The 22,727-nt window shown below is 50.4% G+C and overlaps 1 protein-coding gene across 4 annotated transcripts in view; it reads left to right on the plus strand.

The window, feature by feature from the left end:
• The window catches only part of OPHN1 (oligophrenin 1), a 47,765-nt gene that overhangs the window by 20,061 nt on the left and 4,977 nt on the right, over positions 1–22,727 (plus strand). The window contains exons 5-20 of one of the 4 annotated variants that reach the window (XM_042886355.1): positions 4,653–4,754; positions 5,460–5,570; positions 6,196–6,300; positions 7,270–7,399; positions 8,384–8,484; positions 9,658–9,749; positions 9,872–9,950; positions 11,151–11,184; positions 12,316–12,378; positions 12,557–12,631; positions 14,342–14,426; positions 14,732–14,790; positions 16,451–16,556; positions 18,492–18,651; positions 21,285–21,432; positions 21,726–22,001. In XM_042886355.1, coding sequence (XP_042742289.1) covers positions 4,653–4,754; positions 5,460–5,570; positions 6,196–6,300; positions 7,270–7,399; positions 8,384–8,484; positions 9,658–9,749; positions 9,872–9,950; positions 11,151–11,184; positions 12,316–12,378; positions 12,557–12,631; positions 14,342–14,426; positions 14,732–14,790; positions 16,451–16,556; positions 18,492–18,651; positions 21,285–21,432; positions 21,726–22,001 — 1,726 coding nt within the window. The remainder of the gene's footprint in view (positions 1–4,652; positions 4,755–5,459; positions 5,571–6,195; positions 6,301–7,269; positions 7,400–8,383; positions 8,485–9,657; positions 9,750–9,871; positions 9,951–11,150; positions 11,185–12,315; positions 12,379–12,556; positions 12,632–14,341; positions 14,427–14,731; positions 14,791–16,450; positions 16,557–18,491; positions 18,652–21,284; positions 21,433–21,725; positions 22,002–22,727) is intronic. The other 3 variants (XM_042886356.1, XM_042886357.1, XM_042886358.1) reach the window with 3 other exon arrangements.

Consider the following 22,727-nt stretch of genomic DNA (forward strand, 5'->3'; position numbering starts at 1 on the left):
CTTTGACGTTGTATAAATACAGGATTTAAGAAATGGTACTCGATCACCATCCTCCCCTTCAGAATCCCCCCGTACAACTGCTGCGTTTGTAAAACGTGCCTCGGGGCAAGCACAGCAGTGGGAGCACGGTGGGGCAGCGCTGGCCATTGGGGTGGTTCACAGAGCGCCTCCAGGCCTGGGGGCTGTGCGTCTGCGCTGCAAACACAGGGGCTGAGAGAAGCCTCCCTCTGACTGCCCTGCCTGCATCAGCAGCGAGTATTTATGGAGCCATGGGAATGATTTGGGGGGACAGGTCAAGCTTTTTCTCCCTTCATATTTATGCATCACTTAAGTCAAGAGGGCAACAGCCTACAGATGTTAAGATGGCAGTGTTAACGTGGCTCTTAGGCTGCTTCTGCTTGGGCCAACCCTCGCCATGCCAGCGTCACTTTGCCTGTGACTCGGAGCTCTCCTCCAGAGCTGTGCCCCCTCCCCACCGCAGGAGGGCTCACACAGGGTTCATGGCTCAGGGGCACATGGGTCTCAGGGGGCACACAGCGCTCAGGCTGCTTGTGCTCCCCCTCAAGGCAGGGCAGGCAGGGCCCTCCCTCCATCCCCACGCCTGCCATGCCGTGGCCCCAGCCCTCCTGGGCCCGGCAGCAGGAGGCCGGCAGCTGCCATGCAGACCGCAGATGTGGTGGGCATGGCCTGTGCCCTCTGATTCGCTTCCCACATTTTGGCCGAGGCGCCTTATGTGAGATGTTTTCTGTTCTTTGTGCGAGATGCTGAAGCCAGATAGGAAGAGCGTTTGAATTGAGTCTTTGTGATGACTGTGGCTGGAGAGAAGCCAGGCGGTCTGACTGAGACATCTGAGCCGACGTTAACCCATTTTCCTGGGGATGAGCAGCTTCCCTCGCCATGTGCAGTGCTGGGGCGGCGCTGGGTGTCAGCGGGACCTCGAGCCCTGCAGGCTGTGGGGCTGTCACTCCAGCTGTGGGTCGCTGGGTAAGTGTCTGTGCATAAGAGCCAAGGACAGCCTGAGCTCACCCATTTCCCAGCCCTGGCCTCACACGTCGTTCTGCTCAAGACAAAGCAGCGCGAAGAGAACGGCACGGGAAGGACACGGCTGGCATCGGAGGGGTGCAGGCTTTGGGTGAGGGAGGGCAAGCATGGGATGGCCTGCGTCCCCATTTCACATCAGGTCGCGTTCATGGAGCCTGCGCTCCACCTGTTTTATGAGCTCAGGGGATTTTGTGTCCTGCCACATGCCATCTCCTCTTCATCAGAAGCTCTTTGAGTGCCAGGAGTGCTGGGTGAAGCAGTGATGCTGGAAAATGAGAAGATTTTGATGTGTGGCCTTAGTAGCGGGGATGGTGGAGCTCTCAGTTATCAGAGAAGGAGAGGTCATTAGAGAGATGTTTGCTGCAGATGGAGAGATGGAGCTGTGAGTGGTTGTGGCCTGGAGCCACCAAAGGGGAGCCAATGCCGCCTGGCTCTGGGCAGGCTCTGTGCTGTGCCTCTCTTCACAGACAGCAAACAGACAATGGAGGGACATCCTGATGAGTCCCCCTGTGCCCTCACTGCTCCCAAGGTGTGCTGCTTTGTGCTGGCTGCCTTTGGGTGGGATCATCTCTGCTATGAGCAGATCAAAGTAGGGTGGCTTCTTGGACTCAAGCGCTGGCAAGTCTCACTGGGGAGATAATGCTGCCCTTTGCTGAATATTCATGAGGAATCCATTTGTGCTCATCTTTCTGGATTGTGCTTCAGTCTGGCTGGTTCTTTTGTTGTGCTCTTTTTTTTTTTTTTTTTTTTTCCCTTTTGTCTTGGCTTGCTCTGTTCAGCAGCCAACAAGCTCTTAGAAACGTTGGCTTGGAAATCAGGAGGGATTTGTAGTACATCCTCCTGCTTTTCAGTTGTATGTTAATTAGCCAGAGTGCAAGATGACCGGCTGCACACATGGCTGCTCCCACAGGGCTGCTGCTGCAGAAAAAGCTCTGCGTGGCCCCCAGGCCTTATGGGCACCTCCCATCACAGCGTGGGGTCAGCTCACCATCACCAGGGCATCTGTGTGTCAGCTCACCATCACCAGGGCATCTGTGTCCTGCTGCTGGCATCGCCATCCTCCTGCCATGCAACCATCTGCAAGCCTGCCGTGCTGCTCATGGGGTGCAGCTCTGGTTTAGCGCGTGTGCTACAAGACACCATGGGGCTCATGACTCCTTGTTACCGAAATGAAAGTGATCTTATGTTCCTGGCTTTGTTAGACATGGCACCTGGTGGCACACAGTTCTGAGGTGTGACTTTACAGAAGTGGTATTTCCTGCTTCACGACAGATTTTGTGTCTGTCTGGCTTTGGATTTGCTTATCACCAGCATTAGCCATGGGGGTGCTGTTTTCTTCTGACTCTTTGCTGGTGTTGGCTCCTCAGCCCAGTGCTTCTCACGTTGGGTTTCACTCTTGGTGGACTCTTCTCTTCTGGGTTTCATGGCTGGGTCTCCTTAGGCATCCATTAGCTAACAGAGTTAGGTGCACAGGGGGTGATACCAGAAGATACACCCAATCCTGGCCAGGGGTCTCATCATCTCAGTGCATCTGCCATGCAGTAGGTGCAATTACAGGTAAAAGGGTTTGCTGGTCCCAGCCCACCCTACTCTGAGCTGCTGAATACTCAGGAATACTCAGCCTGGTGCCTCTGCAAGCGTTGCTGCGTTTTGCTAATTGTCAAATAGCAGTGTGCAAGGAATGGAGAAGCAGGACGCTTCTGGGGTGAGAATTCCTCTCCTGAGGAAGGCAGCCAGCAGCAGTGCTTGTCCAACCTTAGCGTGAGGTTGTTCTGAGGAGCTGGTGCCCACTGCCACGAGTCTGAGTGCTGGAGGCGAGCTGCTCCCCCGCCAGGCTGCAGGGAGGCTGCCAGCCTTGGCCTGGCTGCTGACTGTGAGTGCCTCTGCCCGGCCCTAACAGATGCCATCCGCAGGGGATGAGGTGGGCAACCATGTGCTGTCTCCCAGCGTGTGAAAGCTCCATATGCTCCACTAAACATCCGAGTGTGTGCTCGTGTGTGCCCACCAGAAAACAGCTCTTCTTCCAGAGGGAAGACAGCAGTAGCTGCTATGAGCAAATGGGCCAAGAAAACAGAGAGTTAGGCAAGGGCTGACTGCACAGAGCTGAAGCACCAGCTGGGAGCCCCACGTGCCCACTGTGAAGGACATCTCATGTAATAGTCCATACAGGCAGAACAGGGAAGCAAAACTTCATGGCAGAACTAACCAAAGGAAGAAAAAGAACTTTATTTGAGAAGCACATCCCCAAACTCAAGCAATGCTGAATTCATGAGCAAACTGCCTAGTATTTAATGGCCTCTTTCAAGGTGGTGTTGGTATGTTTGCTGAAATGGTGCAAGAGAACAGCATTTCAGGGCTTTTAGGAGTTAGCTGGGGGAAGATACCATTAATTCCACAATAGGCTGAGGTGTCCTAACTCTGCTTTCCACTTTCTGAGCCTTCAGAAGTTAGCCAGAGGGTTTGGGCATCCTCTGCATCCCCTGCAGGCAGCAGTCCTCAGCTGCTTGGGCCTGGCACCAGGGCTGCTGTGTGACTAAACACCCTTAATTTTAGTGATATGATTGCCTCTCAGCAGTCACTGGTGCTTCACTTTCTTGTGTGAATATTTTTTAACCTGGCTTCTGCTGATGATTTATTCTTCACTGTGGTCTCACAGTCACTGCAAGGCTTCAGCAAGCTGACAGTCCTCAGCTCAGCTTGTCCCTGGGTGCCCTCGGGGCTTAATTCTCAATTTTCTCTTTCTGTTCTTGTTCCAGACATTTACCTTTTAAGATTTGTCCATACAAGCAAATCTTTTTGTTGTAGTGCTTCCTTCATAGAGTCTTCCTTAACAAATCAGTTCACACTTCACGTTTGCATGCCTGTGCTTTGCATGTTTGAGATGTAAAACAGGTCAGTAGGAACCAGACCATCAGCAGCAGACTGCAGCAGAAGTGGAGTCGGATCACTGTTGGTTGTAATGTTGGGTGCAGCATTTGGGCTGTGTTCAGGCTGAATACACACTGAAATTTCTGTGAGTTTTGACCCTGTGGTTTGTGATCTGTGTTTCCAGCACTGCTAATGAAGAGACGATGACTTCACCCCCATGTGTCACCCATCTCGTCTTCTGCTTTCGTTCTCATACAGTTCAGAAACACATGATAAAAGCTTCAGAATGGAAAATTGCCAGGCTCCTCATAAATCTTTTCTTTCCTGGGCATGTCTTTGGGATGAAAGTGCTTACCCAGTTGTTTCTGAATTAAGTGAGCAGCACAAGAGCAGATTGTGAGCATGTTTTTGATGGTTAGGGCATCTCAAGTTTACTTGACACTGCAGTGATTGAGGAGGGGAACAGTAACTCTTCTATGGGGCTTTCGCCACAGTGTTGACATGAGAAAATATTTTGAGTATCTGTGCCATAAGATCTTGCCAGAGCTTGGTCACAAAGTATAACTGAATCCAATGTAAGCAAATACCTGGGGAAAGCAGCTGGATGAAAAGCGACCTTCTGTTCTGATTCCACCGGAATTTTTCCGTGTGAACATTGAATGGCACTGAAGATCTTGTTACTGTAGCACGTTCTTATGTGAAAGATACAATAACTGGTCCTGCTTCAACTCTTCCATCTACAGGAAAGAAAGAAGAAGTTTGAGAAGGATGGTGAGAAGTTTTATTCCATGCTGGATCGCCATTTGCACCTCTCCTCTAAAAAGAAGGAGTCTCAGTTACAGGAGGTGTGTGTGGAGTTTTCTTCAGTCAAGTTTAGAAGTATCTCCAGAATATACCTAAAGCCCATTCACATGGGTGAGGGCAGGGATACAGACGTGGCAGTTCACATTGGAGTGCTGGGCAGCAGTTGTGGCTTCGTGCGCTGCTGTCACAGGCAGCAGGGCAGTGGCAGAAGGCTTTGAGCTGCTTCTGCCAAATGTTCTGCAGCTGGAAGGGAAAGTCCCAGCCCATGTCAGGGCAGTTGGATCAAATCAGATGTGTCTGATCAAGTTACAAACACCTCTGCAAAGCAGAGTTTGTATAAGGTGTGGTAACACAGCGTGCCAGTGTCCTCCCTTGTGCTGCAGCTCTGGAATTGCTGGTTTCAGGTCCTGGCAGAATTCAGGAGGGCTCAGGACACTGCTGTCCTCACCAGCAGGGCTGTGGGTGGAGAAGGAGCTTGTGTTAGAATAACAAACGTGCTTAGGGAAAGCACAGTCCTTACTGCGTGGTGCGAAGTTCTGATCTGTTAATGAGAAGGGCAGATCTGAGAACAACAAGTGTTCGAGTCTTGTGATTCTGTGCCAGCGTTCAAAACTGGAGCCAAACACACAGGGCAGGCATTGCCTGAAGTGAGGGCACAACTACTTCTGGGCTGAGAGACAGATGCTAGTCAAATATTGGATGGATGTGATTTATTTTTTTCTACCTACTTACCCTTTTTCTTTCAGGCTGACCTTCAGGTTGACAAAGAGAGGCACAATTTCTTTGAGTCCTCCCTTGAGTATGTGTACCAGATCCAGGAAGTACAAGAGAGCAAGAAATTCAGTATTGTCGAACCGGTAGGAGCTCCCTTCACTTCAGCAGCTGTTGTTGGATGCTCAGGTGTGCTGACTTAGTGACAGTCACAGAAAGCAGTGAGCTACCAGACTGAATTCAGGCCTGGGGATTCTCATGGTGGAACAGGAGTTGGACGCTGGGGCTGCTGCTGCTCCGGTGGTGTTTGATGGATGACTGTGAAGCCACAGACTTGTTTCTCAGGTCTGTCTGTCCATCCTGAGGGCAGGCCAGTAGCACGCTGCAGGTGGGACTTGTTATTAATTGTCTTGGGCGCCTTGTGTTTGGTAAGCAGCAGCAGCCTTCTGAGGTCTGCTCCTCTGTTGGCCCAGGCTGTGTGCAGGGCCCTGCCCTGGCGCTGCTCGCGCAGACAAGCTCTCTCTGAGGGTCAGCTTCTGCTTCCCAAACAGTGCCTTTCATTTGGGTTGTGTTTTACCAAGGCAGTATATCTGTGGGAGACAGAGCTAGGTATTAGAGATGCTGTGGTCAGTAAGTCAATTCACATCCCTCCAAAACTGCAAGAAATGTATTTGTGTATATAATTTCTCAAAGCCTGCATCCTGCTGAACTTTCCTCTGATTAGAAACTTCAGAAGATAAGTTTAGTCTGTGTCCTTTCCCTCCTTTGCAGGTGCTGGCTTTTCTCCACAGCCTCTTTACATACAACAACCTGACGGTTGAGCTCACGCAGGATTTCCTCCCTTACAAGCAGCAGCTCCAGCTCAGCCTGCAGAATGTACGTCCTGCCCAGCTGGAATGTGTTTTTTTTTCATGTGACTTCTATTCTCATTTGGGTTTATAACTTTTTGAAACTATTTGCCATGCAAAATACACTCTATGGTTGCACTGTGGGAAATGCAGAGACAGTTATTTCCTCCTTAGTTCATGTGTATCTGCTCTCCTGCACAGGAGAGTCTGCAAGTGCTGTGACAGTGCTTTTCAGAAACCCCAGGTTCTGTCCAGAGGAGGCTGTCAGCATCGCGTCGTTTAACCTTGTGCATAAACTAGCCTAAGAATTCCTTCCAATTTCATTAGATTTAAGTTGTATATTCTAAATCTATATTCTTAGATTTTCATGTTAATGATACCAGCTTGCTGAATGCTTTGGTAACCTCCTCTGCTGACCAAGTATAGTCATGAGGTGAAGGATCTTTGTCACAGCCCTTTATCCTCACACTCTTATGGCTTGCCCTCATTCCCATGGAGCAGCAGCCATAAGGCCAACTTTGCTGCTGACTTATTAATTGGTCTGAGTGGTGTTCTGTAAAGATGCCTTCAGTTTGTACCCTGCACTGACACAACTCCTTAGAATTCACGCCAAGCAGTGCAGGGTGATCTTTTGAGGAATCAGCACCCTAAGTTTGTAGGAGAATGCACCCGTTACCCAAGGGGCAGTGCAGGGCGTTCTGGTGCTTCCTCCTCCTCCACCCAGCCTTAAGAAGTGCTGTCATTCTTGCACTGAAAGAAAAGTGTCCTCCCAGTGATGACTCTTCGCTGCTGTTTCAATGTACGATATGTCAAACCTTGTCCCTTCAACCATCTTTGGAAGTCCCCTGTTCTTACAGCTTCAGCTTTCATGTGAATTTGTGGAGCTGGGGACAGATTCTTTCTGCCAGAGTACCTAAAGTTTGAGGCTGAAGTTTTAATCAGAAATACATGACTTTTTTCTTGTTCAGACATACCTCTTTGTGTGTTCCCCTGCCAGACAAGGAACCACTTTTCCAGCACGCGGGAGGAGCTGGAAGACCTGAAGAAAAGGATGAAGGAAGCCCCCCTGACGTGCAAGCTCCCTGGGCAGCCAACCATCGAGGGCTATCTGTACACTCAGGAGAAATGTAATGGTTTCATCTGCACTAAGCATGTTGCAGGGGCACTGAGCCCTGCTGCCAGGGCTGTGCTCAGCTCCCAGCCCATGGGGAGTCCGTGGGCTGTGCCCCGTGCTGGCTGAGGAGTTGCAGCTGACAGCTTTCCTGCTGGTGGCACAGGCTGTGCCAGCCACGTAAACGAGGAGCTGATTGCCCACGTTGGGAAAAAATGACGTCCTTGATTCCATTGTAGCCAGAGAGCCGGAGCTCTGGCAGATTGCTCCTTGTCTGCAGTTCATCAGAATGAACATGCTGTCCTGTGCAGCTTCCTCTCTCTGATAAGGATTTCATTTATAGCCTACCTCAGTGTGCAGCTCCGGGATGATTGCAGGGCTGCTGCTGTAGCTTTTTGTACTGCACTGCTTGCTTCTGTTCAGGTCCCTTCAGCGTGACATGCTGGATGCTGAATTGTTGCTGTTTACTGTCCTGTGTAGCTCAGCTCAGGTGAAGTGCATGCCCTTGCAGACAGTCAGCTCTGCTGGTGCAGGTTTCACAGAGCCACAGGCCTTTGGTCCCCACATTTTCTGCAGCCGTTTTCTATTCCTGGTCCAGGCGTCAAAGAGGCACTGGGAGAGTGACCCTGGTTGTCCTCATAAGTCAGTCTGGGCATCAGAAAGGTGCCACCTTCTGCACTGCACATATATGTAGTGGCTCATACAGGGCTCTGAGTGCACGTGAGCAGAGCTGAAGTGCTGTGCGGTGATGAAGGTTAGCTGCTGGCAGCAAGAGTTGTGATTCTGTACTGAATTCAACCAAATTCATCTCTTACCAATACTCATTGGTTGTGCAAGCATGAACACTCAAGGGACAGAAGCCTGCATGGCCCCTTGAGTCAACAGATAACTTATTCTGTGAGCAGTTAACTTTTTCATTATATACACAGACATACTTATATATAGATATTTCTGTCCTTAACCTGTATTGAAGGACTGCTGCTTCCCTGTGTTCCCACAGGGGCACTGGGCATCTCCTGGGTGAAGTATTATTGCCAGTACGAAAAAGAGGCGAAAACCTTAAGAATGACCCCCATGGACCAGAAGCCTGGTGCTAAGCAGGTGAGTGCTTTCATGCCCAGTGCCTAGCTTTTACCTTCAGTCAGTCTGTTCCATCTCCTTCTGTAAGCAGAGATAGCACAGCTAGAGCAGAGCCCTCCAGACGGGGCTGGAAGCTGTGTGTGTCTGTACGACTTCTGTGTGTCCCGTGCAGACGGTCTGTGAGCCTGCAGCCTGGCGTGCACACAGCTGCCTGCAGTCTCTAGCTGAGCGCTTCTAAAAGCACTCTTTCTTTCCCTTTGCATATTTGCACTGTCACTGATTTGCAATTTTGATTTCTATTTACTTGTAAGGATACGGTTAGGAGAGGAGGAGAGGGCCGAAGTTGCTGCTCTGAGCAGTAGAGTACAGCAGCAGCTGAAGAACCCAATTCTTTCACGCCGTACTTCATTTTTCACCAGCAAGGGATGTGTCTGGGAGTTCCCCACAGCTCCTGCAGTGCAAGGGAAGGGGCAGGGCGCTTGGATGGGGCCGTGGCTCTGAGCACTGCCTCTGCCATGGAGCAGCATCCCCTGGGAGCCTCGAGTCATGTGTGCTCTCTGCAGAGTGCGAGCTCATGGGCTGTGTTCTTTGGCAGCCTTCAGTGCAGTGCAGCAATCAAGTGAAATTGTGGGTTTTGGAAGCCCTTGGCAGAGGGCAGAGGAAAGTCCAAACTATGCACTGGAGGCATCTATTGTCATGTGTGCTGTAAGCATGTTTGCTGAGGCCTCTTGCTGCAGGTCGGGGTTTAACTTGGTTTCCTCCCTTCCAGCTTCTTGCAGTCTGGCAGTTTGCACCTCCAGGTCACAGCTGACCGCATCTTCAAGTGCCCCAACAACAAAGAGTGCTCTTTAAAACCAAACAAAACCAAGTGAGGGGCCGCACTCAGCACAGCCACCAGATGGACGTGGCCGTGCACAGAGCAGACACAGTCTGGAGCGGGCTGCCCATTCTATGGGGCTCTCCTGACTCTGTTCATCCATGTGGGTCAGAGGCTGTGGGCACTGGCACTGATGGGGGTGGCAGTGCTTCCTTCATTTTGAGGTTCATATCCACCACAAAGTGCTGCCAGCACATGGCTGTGCCCAGGGCCTCACTGTGCAGCATCAGCTGGGCTGAGGACTGAGGGTGCTGAGGAACGTTCCATCCTCTCCAATGGTTCTCTTTCCTGAGTTTGGCTTCAACTTTCTTTTCCAGGGTACCTTGGACCTGACACTGAAATCCTGTGTAAGGAGAAAGACTGACTCAATAGACAAAAGGTTTTGTTTTGACATTGAAACTAATGAAAGGTGAGATGCTTCGTATTTAAGTGGTCTCCAGGAAGATCAGCCCTATAATATTGGAGAAATGCTGTTTGTTAAAAACTGATCTTTGCTCCATGTTTTCCTTCTGCCCCTGGGTAACTGCGCAGGTCTGGGACCATCACTCTGCAGGCACTCTCTGAAGCTAACCGAAGGCTGTGGATGGAAGCCATGGATGGAAAGGAGCCGGTGAGTGTTCCAAGTTCATGGATGTGCTGTCATGCAGTGTCCTCTGCTGGTGGGAGGAAGATCAGTAAAAATTGGCAGGCTCAGTTTCACAGATCTCTCTTCAGTTGCTCACCTGTAACTCAAGCCATCAGTTCCGTTACTACACACTTGAAATTGGATTTTGCACTGTCTGATCTCAGCACAGCTTGCAGAGGGAATGCTGGCTTCCCCCATTTTAAGCTTTGGTACGTTTTCTATTTAACTGCAATTGTCAGACTTCCTAAAAACTGTGACATCACAGCATCTGAACTCACTCCCAAATCTGCATGACAGCGTTTTTATTCATACCTGCTTTCAGCAGTGTTTGCAAAGGCTGGGAGCAGCCGCCCTGCAGAGGTTCAGCAGCGTTCCTGGCTGCTGTTATTTCCTTCCTTTAATGTGAGCAAAGCATGAATTCCTGCATTTTACTGAACTTCCTGTGGTGTGATGTGCACTGTGGGGAAACACATTGCCTGTGGTTTCCCCCTGGTTTTTGCGAGCAGCCTTTCCCTAGGACAGGCTGGCAGAGGCTGCACGCTGCCCTGCTGCTGGGGCTGAGTGCTGGCTGCTGGGGCTGTGGGACGTGGGAGCAGGAGGTGGGGTGTGGGCACCCCCAGCATTGCTGTGTGCCTGATGCTTTGGGCAGAAAGCAGCCTGGAATGAGAGGGAGGGTGGGTGTGCTCAGAGGGCAGCCATTCGCTGAGCAGGTGTCTGATACTCATTTTACGCACTCACTCGTGTACAAAGGAGTTTTTATTTTCTATCAAGAATATAATCTACTGTTTGTTCTTCCTAAAATAAGTACAAAAGATGTTTTTGTACGTGGTGAAGAAGGAATGTCTTGACATCTGAGGTAATCTTCTTATAAAGCACAAACAAGCAGAAGACCTCTGTGTGCCAGACTGTCCATCTGCACAGGACACCTGCAGGACAAGTGGGAGTTCTCATTCCGTGTTTGGAAGATTTGAAATTGAAAGAGGTGCTCCAGTGAACTGTAGGAAGTCAGCAAGCTCATTTATTCCATAGGCAATGGCATCTCGCTTAATTGTGAGCTGACTTCCCTTGGGACACAGTCTTGCTCTTGGCGATGAATTGGGGGGGGGCTGCATTTTCTTTTGAAATGATGCACCAAATGGTGATGCATTATGTTTGTTTCTTTCTCCACCCCATTCCCTTTTTCAGATCTATCACAGTCCCATCACGAAGCAGGAAGAGAGTGAGTTATTTCCATTTCTATTCCTCTGATATATTGAAGCTGTCCTGAGGCCAGGCAGTGCCTTTCCCTGCATACATGCTCACCTTTGGTTTCTGCAGTGGGCAGTGTAATTCCCAGAATGTGTCATTTCTTTCTTTTCCCGATGGTGCCTGGTACCACAGGCAGGTAATGGTGAGCTTCCTCAGTAAAGGTACTGACAGCAGCATGCAGAGGGGTGCAGAGCTCCATGTGTACCTATAGGCGCCAGAGCAGCAGCAAGAGAGATTGGTGAGGGCACTGAGGACACCTTCCATGAGGGAGGCTATAGCAGGACCCAGGGTGGGATGCAGCTCCTTGGCTGCCCGTGCTGCTGTCACCACAGTGTCCCCCATTGGTGCACGGTGCTTCATGGGCTGAGTGCAGGCGGGCTCTTGGGGCTTAGGGCCTGCTGTTATCAGCACTTGATTGGCTTACTTCAATGATCTTAGAGTTAGTGTTATCAGAGGCATAAGCCCTAAACCAAACTTTACCTCAAAGTCAACATTTTCAGCCAAAATTAAGTTTGAAACCCAGGTAAAGTGGGACTGATTTTGGACCGTGGAAGTTTGAATGCAGATTTTTCAGCTAGAATTTCGTACTCTAGAAAGCTGTCTTCCCAGTCAGCTGAATCATACGAGTAAGAAGTTACAGGGCATCTATAATTGATAACTGCCTCTTTCACAGTGCCTTAAGACAGGCACTGATCAGCTGGAGCCAAACCTGTGTTCTGCTTCACTCAGGCAGCACATGAAGCTGCTTTTTGTAGTTTTCACTTTTGGCTTTTTGATCTAATCATGTAGAGAAGTGGAATTGGCATGATCTTATCACGTACAAGAGTTGTAATGGCAGATATTTGTAAAATGATTACTCAACTCATTCCAAGCCACAGATCCACACATGGCAGAGCTCTGAACCAGGCTTCTCAGAGGCAGGGAGGGGGCAGGGGGGTGCTGGAGCTCAAAAGAAATCCAACAAACACTGAATGATTCCTCAGCAAAATTGGTTCCATAGAAGCATAGCCAGCTGTGTGCTGGGGCTGTGGGGTGCACAGGGCTTCTGTAGGGACCACACGTGAGGTTCTGGCAGCTGAGACCTCTTGCTTTGTTTTAACAGTGGAGCTGAATGAGGTTGGCTTCAAGTTTGTGCGGAAGTGCATCAATGCTGTGGAGACAAAAGGTAAGGAGCCCATGGTGGCATCTGAGTGCAGGTTGGGTGCAGGCTGTCCGTGCAGCACACAGCTGGGTATCTGGGTGCAGGCTGTCCATGCAGCACACAGCTGGGTATCTGGGTGCAGGCTCCAGCAGATGGTGCTTTTGGACTAGCTTGTGGCTAACCCTGCTCTTGTTGTTCTCAGGAATTTCTACAGAGGGCGTCTACCGAACTGTTGGCAGCAATATTCAGGTGCAGAAATTGCTGAATGCCTTTTTTGGTAAGAATTGATTATTCCATGTGGTTAGATTGTCGTGTTTTGGTATTGTTTGGTCAGGCCAAGGAGAATGGGCTTTTACAACGAGATGAGTCAATGGAAAGCAGCTACTGGCTCCTCCAGCACCTCTCCTGCTTTTCAGAGCAGTCTCTGCAGCCCACTCCCACTCTCTCCCTTCACACTGCGTTGACTGTGGGTGCTGGAAGCAGCAGGAGGTGATGGCAGCAGTGGGGGTGTGCCTTCCCCCCTTCCTCTTGCAGAAGCCCCAGCAGATGGGCAGTGTGAAGGCTCTTCTCCAAGTCACTGCCCCCCGGTTGGCAGGGACAGCCCTGGTGCTGCTGCGCTGGGTGCCCACCCACCTCACCACCGCTGCTGGGATGCACTGCCTGGGCAGTGCAGGGACCTGCCATGCCCCCCTGAGGGGCTGCAGGGATGTGGTTATTTTCACGGACCAGTCAGCATACGTACTTCTGTAGCAAACTTTCTGCACTCTAAATCTTGCGTTTCATACAGGCACATTAATTGCTGGGTGGTTGTCACACCTGGGATCAGTGGTGCCTGGGGCTCAGCAGCACTTCTCCAAGCTGGGCACCCCTGGGGTCTGCCCAGAGCTGTGGCTGCTGTCCTCCCTGTGCCCCGTGCACCACTGCTGGCAGGGCTGCAGCACAGAGCAGGAAGTGTGTTTGTGTTCTATCTGTGTGCCTCGGGCACATGCCAGCCTCTGTCAGCTCTGTGTGCGGACATCTGATATTAATGTAGCATTCAAAGGCTGTTTTTGCATTTACTATTGTTGTTGTTTATTAAAACTTCTTTGTGCTGACACGAAGCTGTTCTCAGTTCCCATGGAGCCAGCTATTCAGTTACACTTGCCCGATGACTAATTACTTAGCCTCAGGTTTTATTGCTCCTGGATTCTCACCCTCCCTGCAAGCAGCGCTGTGTTTTTCCCTTCTGACCCCCAGCTGTGTGTGGCTTTTCATTTTGTTTAATATTCACCACTCGGGTTGACCACTTGCCACCCTGCTGTGTTCAAACTCACCATCCAAAACCCAACAACACTGAGCAGAAATAGCTGCTGCAGAGCAACTTCTTCCTGAATTTGAGTGAGGAGGTAGATTTTCTGTCTCTAGTCCTAGTTCTTTTTATTTAAGTCATGCAGTCTGTTTCCTTAGGCCAGCTGCCCCCTCCACCCACGCCCTTCAGCTTGCCCTACCACAAAGCAATGGGTTGGTCATGCAGCTGGATGGAACATGAGGGGTGTGTGCTCGGCTTTGCCTTCTCCTCCTGCCCCCTCCTCCCCATGCAGTGAGGCGAAATGCTCCCAGAGCAGTTGCTGGGGAGTCCTTGGGGTGAGGGACTGGAGCAGACAGTTGGGTTATTTGGGTACACAAAGACTGATCTTGGGTCTGTGGGAATGCACTGTTTCTGCCAGCCTTGACTAGAAGAAAACAAACTGCAGGGAATGTGTCCTTGCTAACTGTTCTCCACCAAATATTACCTGCTGCTTCTTCCTTTGCCCCTGGTCAGCACTGATGTTTTCATCCAGAGTAACAGCCTCTCTGCCACTAGCACTGTTGTTCTCCTTTTCCACCTTTGGGAATGGCCACCGGCTGCTCTAGCTTAGTTCATCTCGAGTGGTGCCCTCCCTGAATTTGTTTTTTATAACAGCCTCAAAGTGGATCTTATTTTATAGCCATTTTGTTCTTCCTCCAGATCCAAAATGCCCAGGGGATGTGGACCTCCAAAGCAGTGACTGGGACATTAAGACCATTACCAGCTCACTAAAGTTTTACCTCAGGTAATGCTGCAGATCCCACTGCTCTGGGCAGTCTGGGTGCAAAGAGAACTGCCAGGTGTGAGCATCTGGCCAAAGGAAAGGGGAAAGAAGCAGCAGAGGCATTGGAAAAGGGAATGCATCCTTTTTCCTTTTCTCTTTATGAGAAATATGCCTGTTGTGGCAATGCCACATCCTGCAGCGCGTCTGGGGAGGTGCCACCGGGAACCAGCAGGCTGGTGGGTGAGCAGATTTGCTCCCGACCTTGGAGATCAGTCATGAGGCCACACTGTCCTCCCAGAGCTCAGTTTTCTGTCTGGTTGTTGCAGGAACCTGTCGGAGCCTGTCATGACGTACAAGCTGCACAAGGAGTTGGTTCTGGCTGCCAGTAAGTACAGCCCCCAGCCTGATGCCTCACAGCAACAGAGGCAGCTCCCTGTGCCGATCCCTGTAGGGCACAGAGGGCTCTGGAAGCATCCATGGCTCCAGCACCGCTGGGTGGGCACTGGGGCTCCAGCTGCTCCCAGGAGGAGCCACACGAGTGTCTGCAGAGGGGCCTGAGGCAAACACACCGTGACATCGATTTCGTGGGGTCAGAGCGCTGCAGCATGCCTGCCTGGTGTGACCGTGCTCAGAGCCAGTGTGCATTTCAAATGGCTTGAGAGAGCTCTGCCAGGCTGCACCTGGGGATCTGCCTCTTGCCACCAGCCCTCTCTTCTGGGTCCTTAATTTTGAGAGGAAGATGATGGAAGTATTTCTTCCCTTCTTTTCCATGCTATTGCAGTACATTTCTCTGTGACAGGGCTTCATCCTTCCAGAGGGTCTGGAGGGCCAGGACGTGCCAACTAACCTGAAAGCAGATGATCACAAGTGCTCTAGAGTTCTCAAAAGAATCAAGATTTTTATTTTAAAAGCAGTGAGGGAATGCGATGTGATGTTGCCAAGCAGAGTTAGGTGATCCTTTTAGTTCATGAGATTTGGCCCGGGGTGTTGAATCCAAAGCATCTACTGGTACAAGAAGTGTGTTTTCATTCTGCACTTCTCAGGACTGAGTCGCAGCCAACATTAACAGAGGTTAGCCAAGTAGCATAGGTAAGCCAACAGGACGTAGCCTGTGCTAACCCAGCCAGTCCTCAGCTGTCCTGTGATTACGGCTCTTTCAAATAATCCATCATATTCTGAGCTGGCTGCGTCTCGGGCTGCTGAGAGCCAGCACACTGAGGTGGGTCGCAGGGGGATGCAGGGAGTTAGTCATCCTCTCAGCATGAAAGTGCTGGCATTTGGTGGCACGCTCAGAAACATTTTGTATGAAGGCGTCCTTCGCAGCCCCGTGTCTCCTTGGAGTCGGTAGGAGGCCAGCAGAGATCCCCGCCTCTCCTCACTTTGGACCCCTGGAAAATTACTAACACTTCTCGTTTCTTGTAAAGGAAAATTTTGCACCACCCACTGACTGTGCTCAAGCCCAAGATTTATCAGTTTCAGCATTGATTAAACCCATGGTGGCTGAGTATGTGCAAAATCCCTTCCTTTCCCCCATCAGAACTTGCACCATTAAGCTTCCCAGCCACCGAGATCCCACACTATTCTTTTCACATGGAGTATTTGATTGTTTCTTGATTATTTATGTGTCTGAAAGTGACCTCTTTGGGTCAAGGACTCCATTTTTCCCGCAGTTCATTTTCTCATGTTGTTGTGTTGCAGCTTTCCAGGCCAAGGAGATGCCCAGCAAATGGGCCGTGGGGTTCCCCTGGTGCAGTGTGAGGGGCAGGACCTGGCCATGCCCAGCCCATCCCTGTGCTCAGCGAAGAGCTGGCCCTGCGCTCCCTTTCAAGCTTCATTTCTCCCTCTTTCCATTTCGCTTTGTTTCTCACAATCATTACCCTGTTGCTATGTAATCTCATTTTCTTTCTGCTTCCCATCACTGGCTTTGGCCAACCAGCCCTGTGTTGCAGATGGAACGGCTCCCACGAATTTTGTTTGGCTTTACTTTTCTTTTATTGTATTTACTTTGAAAGGCACAAACTTTTCTCTGTGTTACTTCTCTCCAGAATCTGAGAACCTGGACTACAGGCTGGGAGCCATTCATGCCCTGGTCTATAAACTACCTGACAAGAACAGAGAGATGTTAGAGCTCCTCATACGACACCTAGTCAAGTAAGCAGATGTTTTTCTCTAAAGCCAAACTAAGAGGAATAGTGGAATCAGCAGAGCAAGCCTTTTCTTGTGGCAGGTTTGTAAAACTGCATCCACCACTGTCCCCCCGGGAATTTACATTCTGACTGCACGAGTGGTGTGATGAGCCCTGCTACCCTCTGCACTAAGTGATGCTCCTCTTTCTGCTTGCTGCTTCCATTCCCTTCCTGACAAGCACAAAGCAAGGAGCAATTCTAACATGGAAGCACCATCTGAGAGAGCAGAGCTGTAAACATGTCGCCTCTCAGTCCAGTTAACAAGAACAGGAGGTCTGGGGTTCAGAACAGCATAAGATCTGTGCCTCTGGGCTGCATGTGAACAGTGCTTTGGTTTTATCTGCAGCTCAGTGGCCTGAGCCCTTAGAGCAGCACGAAGGCTTCAGCATACAGGTGAGCTGGCAGCGGGTGCTTGGTGGTGCTGGGCAGCTTCTGCTTGCTTCTGCCAATGAGTAACTGAAAGCATCACTTCCTTGATGGTGATGGCACCGGCACTGCGCTGAGAAGATGGGAATCTTCCTGTTTTGTCATCACACCGAATGGGAAGGCTTGGTACAGAAACTCTGCCTTCTCCACCCCATGGGGGAGGGCTGTGCAGCAACTTGTGCGTGGGTCAGGAAGGAGCAGGACTTACAGAAGCAATGGCTGCCGAGTGGAAAGGTTCACTTTGGGTCCTTGGAGAAGCCTTTTCCAAGGCTGGACTGCTGCAAAAATAAACGGCCCTGGGATTTCCACATCCTCCCACCCAATGCTGAGCTCTTGGTGCTGTGCCCTCTGTCGGGTGAGGAGTGCAGGTGATGGGGTCCTGCTGCAGCCTGCTTCCAGCCCTTCATGCTTGTTTGTGTGTTTTTGAAGCCTCTCTGTGTATGTGGCAGAATGAGAGCATCTGCCTTGCAGTCTGATAGAGCTAACACTGGAATGGTGGTGGTGGTGACATTTATTCTTCAAAGTGCTTACGCTTAAATTCTGTTCCTTACCTCCTTTGCGCTCACAGAAGCCTCTCTAAGGAAAGCTACAGTATAAGGAATTCATTAAATCTCAGCATCAGAGCCTCTCTCCTTTGGCATTCAGAGCTCAGGCTGGCTGCTTTTGAAAACACAGAGTGTCCATCTAGTGGTTAATGCTTCAGTCAGTGACTGGTGTGCTCCTCCCAGGCTGAATAGAGAGAGCTCTGTTCTTTGAAACTGTGCCTCTTTCAGAAGGAAGATGCTGTGGAAGTTTATGAAACTCTCCAGTGGCCTCCCTGTATTCAGAGAGAGAGAAAAATAAAAGCCAGCAGTCAGTTTAGGATTGTACCATCAATGGGTGTACAGTGGCCAGGCTTAGTAAGATTATCACCAATGTCATTGGCTCACAGTAACCTCCTCAAGGAGGGATCTCCAGCACAGATCCTTCCCCCCTGGCAGTCAGCCCTTAAATGGCTCTGGGAGAGGCGCAGCCAGGCTCCATCCCTTCCGGCAGTGCAGGAGAATTGCCTTCACCTGTGCTCCAGGGCTGACTCAGTGCTCGCCTCAGGTGGTCAATCAGAGCTTCAGGCTGTGATCAACAGTTCCCGTGCAGGGATAAATAGGATATTCCAAGTGAAATGATTCCTTTTGTGTGTGTGTTGCACAGGTGGCTTTTGTGTGCAGAATTAGGAACCGGACATCAGAAGGGATGGAGCAGAGCTGCTGTCAGCACGTTGTTCTCCCATAGTGGTCCTGGCTGAAGATGATGCACATTGCAGCACTGCACAGAGACCTTGGGTCTCTGCCAGGAGTGGGAAACAAATTCTGATGAAACAAAATGAGGAGAAATGAACAGCTGATTCTTGTTGCATCTTCTTAATTTCTTAGAATAAGATCCTTTTGGAAACATTAAAGAAGTGACAGACGATTTCTTTTCTCTCACCTCTCCGCAGCGTGTGTGAGCACAGCCGAGAGAACCTGATGTCACCATCCAACATGGGGGTGATATTTGGACCGACCCTCATGCGGGCACAGGAGGACACCGTGGCAGCAATGATGAACATCAAATTCCAGAACATCGTGGTTGAGATTCTCATCGAGCACTTTGGGAAGGTATGGGGCTGTGCCACCACTCCCCACCTCCATGCCAGCTGTTGCTGTGGCAACGACTTGGAGTTTGGCTCTTTCTTTTGTGGTCTCCTTAAGGGGTGGCATTTTTCCTTTAAAATACGCTGTTCTGAAATGCTTCACAGGGAAACAAGCAGCATAGCAGACATTCCTCCCTATTGCCTATAGTTCTGCCTGTAGGAAAACTCTTAGTCTACTGGGTTTTTTGCTTTTCTTTTTAAATAAGATAAGCGTCTGTATTGAAAGCGTCTGTATTGAAAGTGTCCTCTCTACCTGGAGGTGACAGGACATGATGCTTTCTTGTGCTGAAGCCAGGAGACAGAGTACAGCATAACCGCTAGGGACAGGCATGATGCAAGACATGGCACTGCCTGCCATTACAACAGGAAAAATAACAAAGCAACCAAGTATGGAAAGATGGATAAAAATGATCCCTTGTGCATAGGGCTGTGCAGACACAGGTGTGGGGCTGGGGAGGGACCTGCTGCTGGGGCTGAGCTGTTAGAGGCAGGGTCAGCACCCAGCTCGTGCCCGCAGCGCTGTGCTTCAGGTTCCTAAGCATGAATTTGGTCCTTCATAGCACATTAAATTATAGTGTGGGAAGAATCCCTAATGTCCTGAAGGAAGGAGAAGTTTGATGGCATCCACGAGTGATGGCAGGGGATGGGAGGAGGGGAATGTTCTGCTGGGGGAGCGGATGAGGAGGCCAGAGCTGAAGGAGCAGGGCTGTGCAAAAGTGAACGTGGAGTCAGAGACCAAACAGGGACCAAAAGGATGGCGTGAGTTGTGATGCCAAGGGTTGAAATCAGAAAGGTGGGATATAAAAGCTCAGAGGGACTTAGGAGTATCTGCACACAAAGCTCATGAAGATCTGCTTTCTTTGCGGGTTCCTACGAATGCTTTCAAGTTCTCGTAGCAGGGCTTCATTGCTGCGATGCTCAGTGCTCACTCCCAGCTCAGCCTCTGTTGTCACTCTGGTGCCACCTCTGCTCAGGCTGAGTCAACACGAGGTTCACACTGCTGCCTCCAAGAAATGGAATTCAACCTTTAATTAAGCCAGACATCTCTCTGCTTGCTTTTAATTTCTTCGGCAATAAGGTGAAATTAGTAGCAGTTATTAGATGGAGTGTGTAAGTTCATTGTTGGAGCTGAAAGCGTCTTCAGCTCACACATATGCAAACACTTCAAATGAGCCTGGAGGAAGAGAGATATTACTTAGGCAGTGCAATATGAAGGCTAAGGACAAAGTAACTACTCATGAAGTCTTTGGGGATAATTACTCTTTCTGCAGTTTATATATCAGTGCCACAGCTAAATTAAATCAGTTGATCCCTCTGGAAATGCCTCTTCGCTGTACAAACGTTCTAAACGCGAGGATCTGTCAATATCTTTGTACCTTCCAGTTGTTTAACTTGGATTTTTGTTTGAAAGGCAGAATCAAAGGAGAAGCCGCACTCACATCTTAAAAAGAGCAGTGTGGTGGGGCTTGAGAGTGGCTTCAAGATGTTGAAAAGCATCTCATGAAAGCAGAGGTCTGTGGTACTTCTGTAGGCACCAGGGAGCAGCAGGCGGTGCCATCCCCCCTGCCCAGACCTTGGGAGGGAGAAGGTTTGAGAGCTCAGGGGCTCGTGATTTTCTCCAGCATTTCTGTTTGCCTGGCAGAAGGAGAAACGTGCTTTAAGTTACAAAGATGACATCGTTAATCAAATCAGGACGTCCTTTTAGAATTTATCTGAGGGACAGATATCTGTGGGTTCCTCCGTACCAGAGGACTTGCCGAGGGGGAGGTGGCCCTGCTCCAGACTGTGCTGGGGCTGAGCTCATCCGCAGGGCTGAGGTGCTTCTTGCCAACCCCACAGAATGGTCCGGCCGTGCCATCCTGTGCCATCCTGAGCCATCCTGGGCCATGCCATGGTCTCCCAGCAGCTCCTGCCACTCTGCCACACTGATCCGCTCCTGGAAGCCCAATGTGAATTCAGTGAATACCCATGGGAAAAAAGCAAAAGCAGTTGATGTGGGGCTTTAATGTGTTGTTTCATATCATCAAAGACTGCTCAAAGGCTTTATTCTTTTTTTTCCCAGCTATTAATAAGTGGTCTGACGTAAATAAAAGCCTCTAAATTAACCCCAACCAAATAGGTGTCATATGAGCAGTGAGAAAAGGAGATAGAACTGCTAACCAGCATTGTTTTTGTGCCAGTATTTCATCTGAGGTAATTTGAGGGTGCCACACGCTTCATTGTAAACCAAGAGCCGAAGTGTTTTGCTGTTAAATCTCAAACAATGCAGCAGCTTGTTTGGGTGCTTGCTGCAGATTGTATCGCCTGGTTAGTGTGGAAAACCTGACTCTTTTCAGAACATATCAGATTGAAAGCTGACTTAATCTGCGCTGAGATAATTTGCTGCCGCACATTTTCTCTGTATTGTGATCTCGTTGTGTTAATTAGCTCAGCACTGCTGTGGTGTGTAGCAAGCTGCCTATTGCAGAAAGGCAGCAGCCGTATGCAGGGCTGTAGCGCCCGACCCCGAAGCGTGGGGCTGCCACAGCACCTCTCTCCGGCCCTGGGAATGCTGCCTGGTCTGTTGAGCACCATCTGAAGATGTGTCTGTCCTTACAGATCTACTCGGGCCCCCCAGAAGACAGCGCTGCCCCCCCAGTGCCTCCCCCCAGGGTGGCTGCCCGGAGGCACAAACCCATCACCATTTCCAAACGCCCTCTGCGGGAACGACCTGTCTTCTTTGGGGCTTCTGTGGAAGGAAGTGGAGGTCAGTTCCGCTGCTCTCCTCACTCTCCCTCACTCCTGTTTCTTTTAACTCCTTTCCAGGAGCTGTGTAAACAGTACCAGAATTGCATTGACAAGGCCATCAGCATGGCAGACAGTGCGTTCTGGTGTTGGGTGAGAAAGGAAAGTAAGAGCTGCTATCAGAGGTTGCAGTGCCTCGCAGCTCAAACTGTCACTGGCAGAACAGCCCTCAGTTGCTGCCTGGCTGCATGTCCACACTCTATCCTAACCCGTCCGTCTGTCTCTAACCCGTCTGTCTGTCCCTCGGCTCCACAGCAGACCAGCTCAGCCAGACCCCCAACGGCAGCATCACCACGGAGGCCCCCAGACCCCTGCTGCGCAGCCGCATGCCCGCACCCCGGCCTGGGGGGGAGGAACCGGGACGGCCGCCTGCCGAGCTGGAGGTGGGCAAGCTGGTGGCCAGGCTGCAGGACGGGGGTGCGAAGCTGCCTGGCAAGGCTGCCAATGGTGTGGTGAGCAGCCCTGCCCTGCGGACCTCCACGCTCCACGCCAGGAGGCCTGCGCCCCGGCCGGGCGGCTGCGGCAGAGATGGTGAGCGGCACAGCTGTGTCACAGCCACGGTGTGACAGAGCAGGGCTTCTGTATGGCTTAATAAGCATTACCTGTATGCACGATAGGTAGAAGTAACGAGTTTAGGGCCAAATTCGGGTTGGTGCTGTCTGTGCCCTGAAGGAAGGGGCTGGTGTGTCTGTGTGGCTGCGTTGTCCCCCGCAGGGCCAGCACACAGCTCACCGTGTGGCACACGGTGCTGTAACTGCGTGCGTGTGGAGCTGAGCTGGGTGAGATCCTTAAGATGATGGTCGTAAATAAGAAATACTGCTAGTTCTGCCATTGCCAGGCTTACTTGTGCGCTCTCCAGTGCTTTTTAGATGTTGTCATCCCCAGCAGCTTCACAGCCCTGTATTTAGAGAATGAAAGCATGGGGCTGCATAAAGAGAAAGAATAAAAGGCCTGGCTGGGTAGCACAAACATAAAGTTCATCTGACTAACACTACTGGCTTAATTTAAATTTGTTGAATTAAATGGTAGGTGTAAATCTGCCTCGGGAAGAGTAAAATAGCTTTTAAAATTGGCTTGTACACCAACTCCATTTAGTGCTTACAGATTTGATGTTTTCACATTATCACACATAGTGTGCTGACAGCATGATCTGGAGACAGCACAACAAAATGGGCTGCTGGTCCTGAGACGTATAAATAGGAGAACACTGAATTAGCAATAAAGTTATATTGCAGCTATACTGCTGCTTTAAAATTG

Source organism: Lagopus leucura, unplaced genomic scaffold, assembly GCF_019238085.1.
Source record: "Lagopus leucura isolate 7727_CA_CO unplaced genomic scaffold, USGS_WTPT01 Super-Scaffold_100057, whole genome shotgun sequence".
Lineage (NCBI taxonomy): Eukaryota > Metazoa > Chordata > Aves > Galliformes > Phasianidae > Lagopus > Lagopus leucura.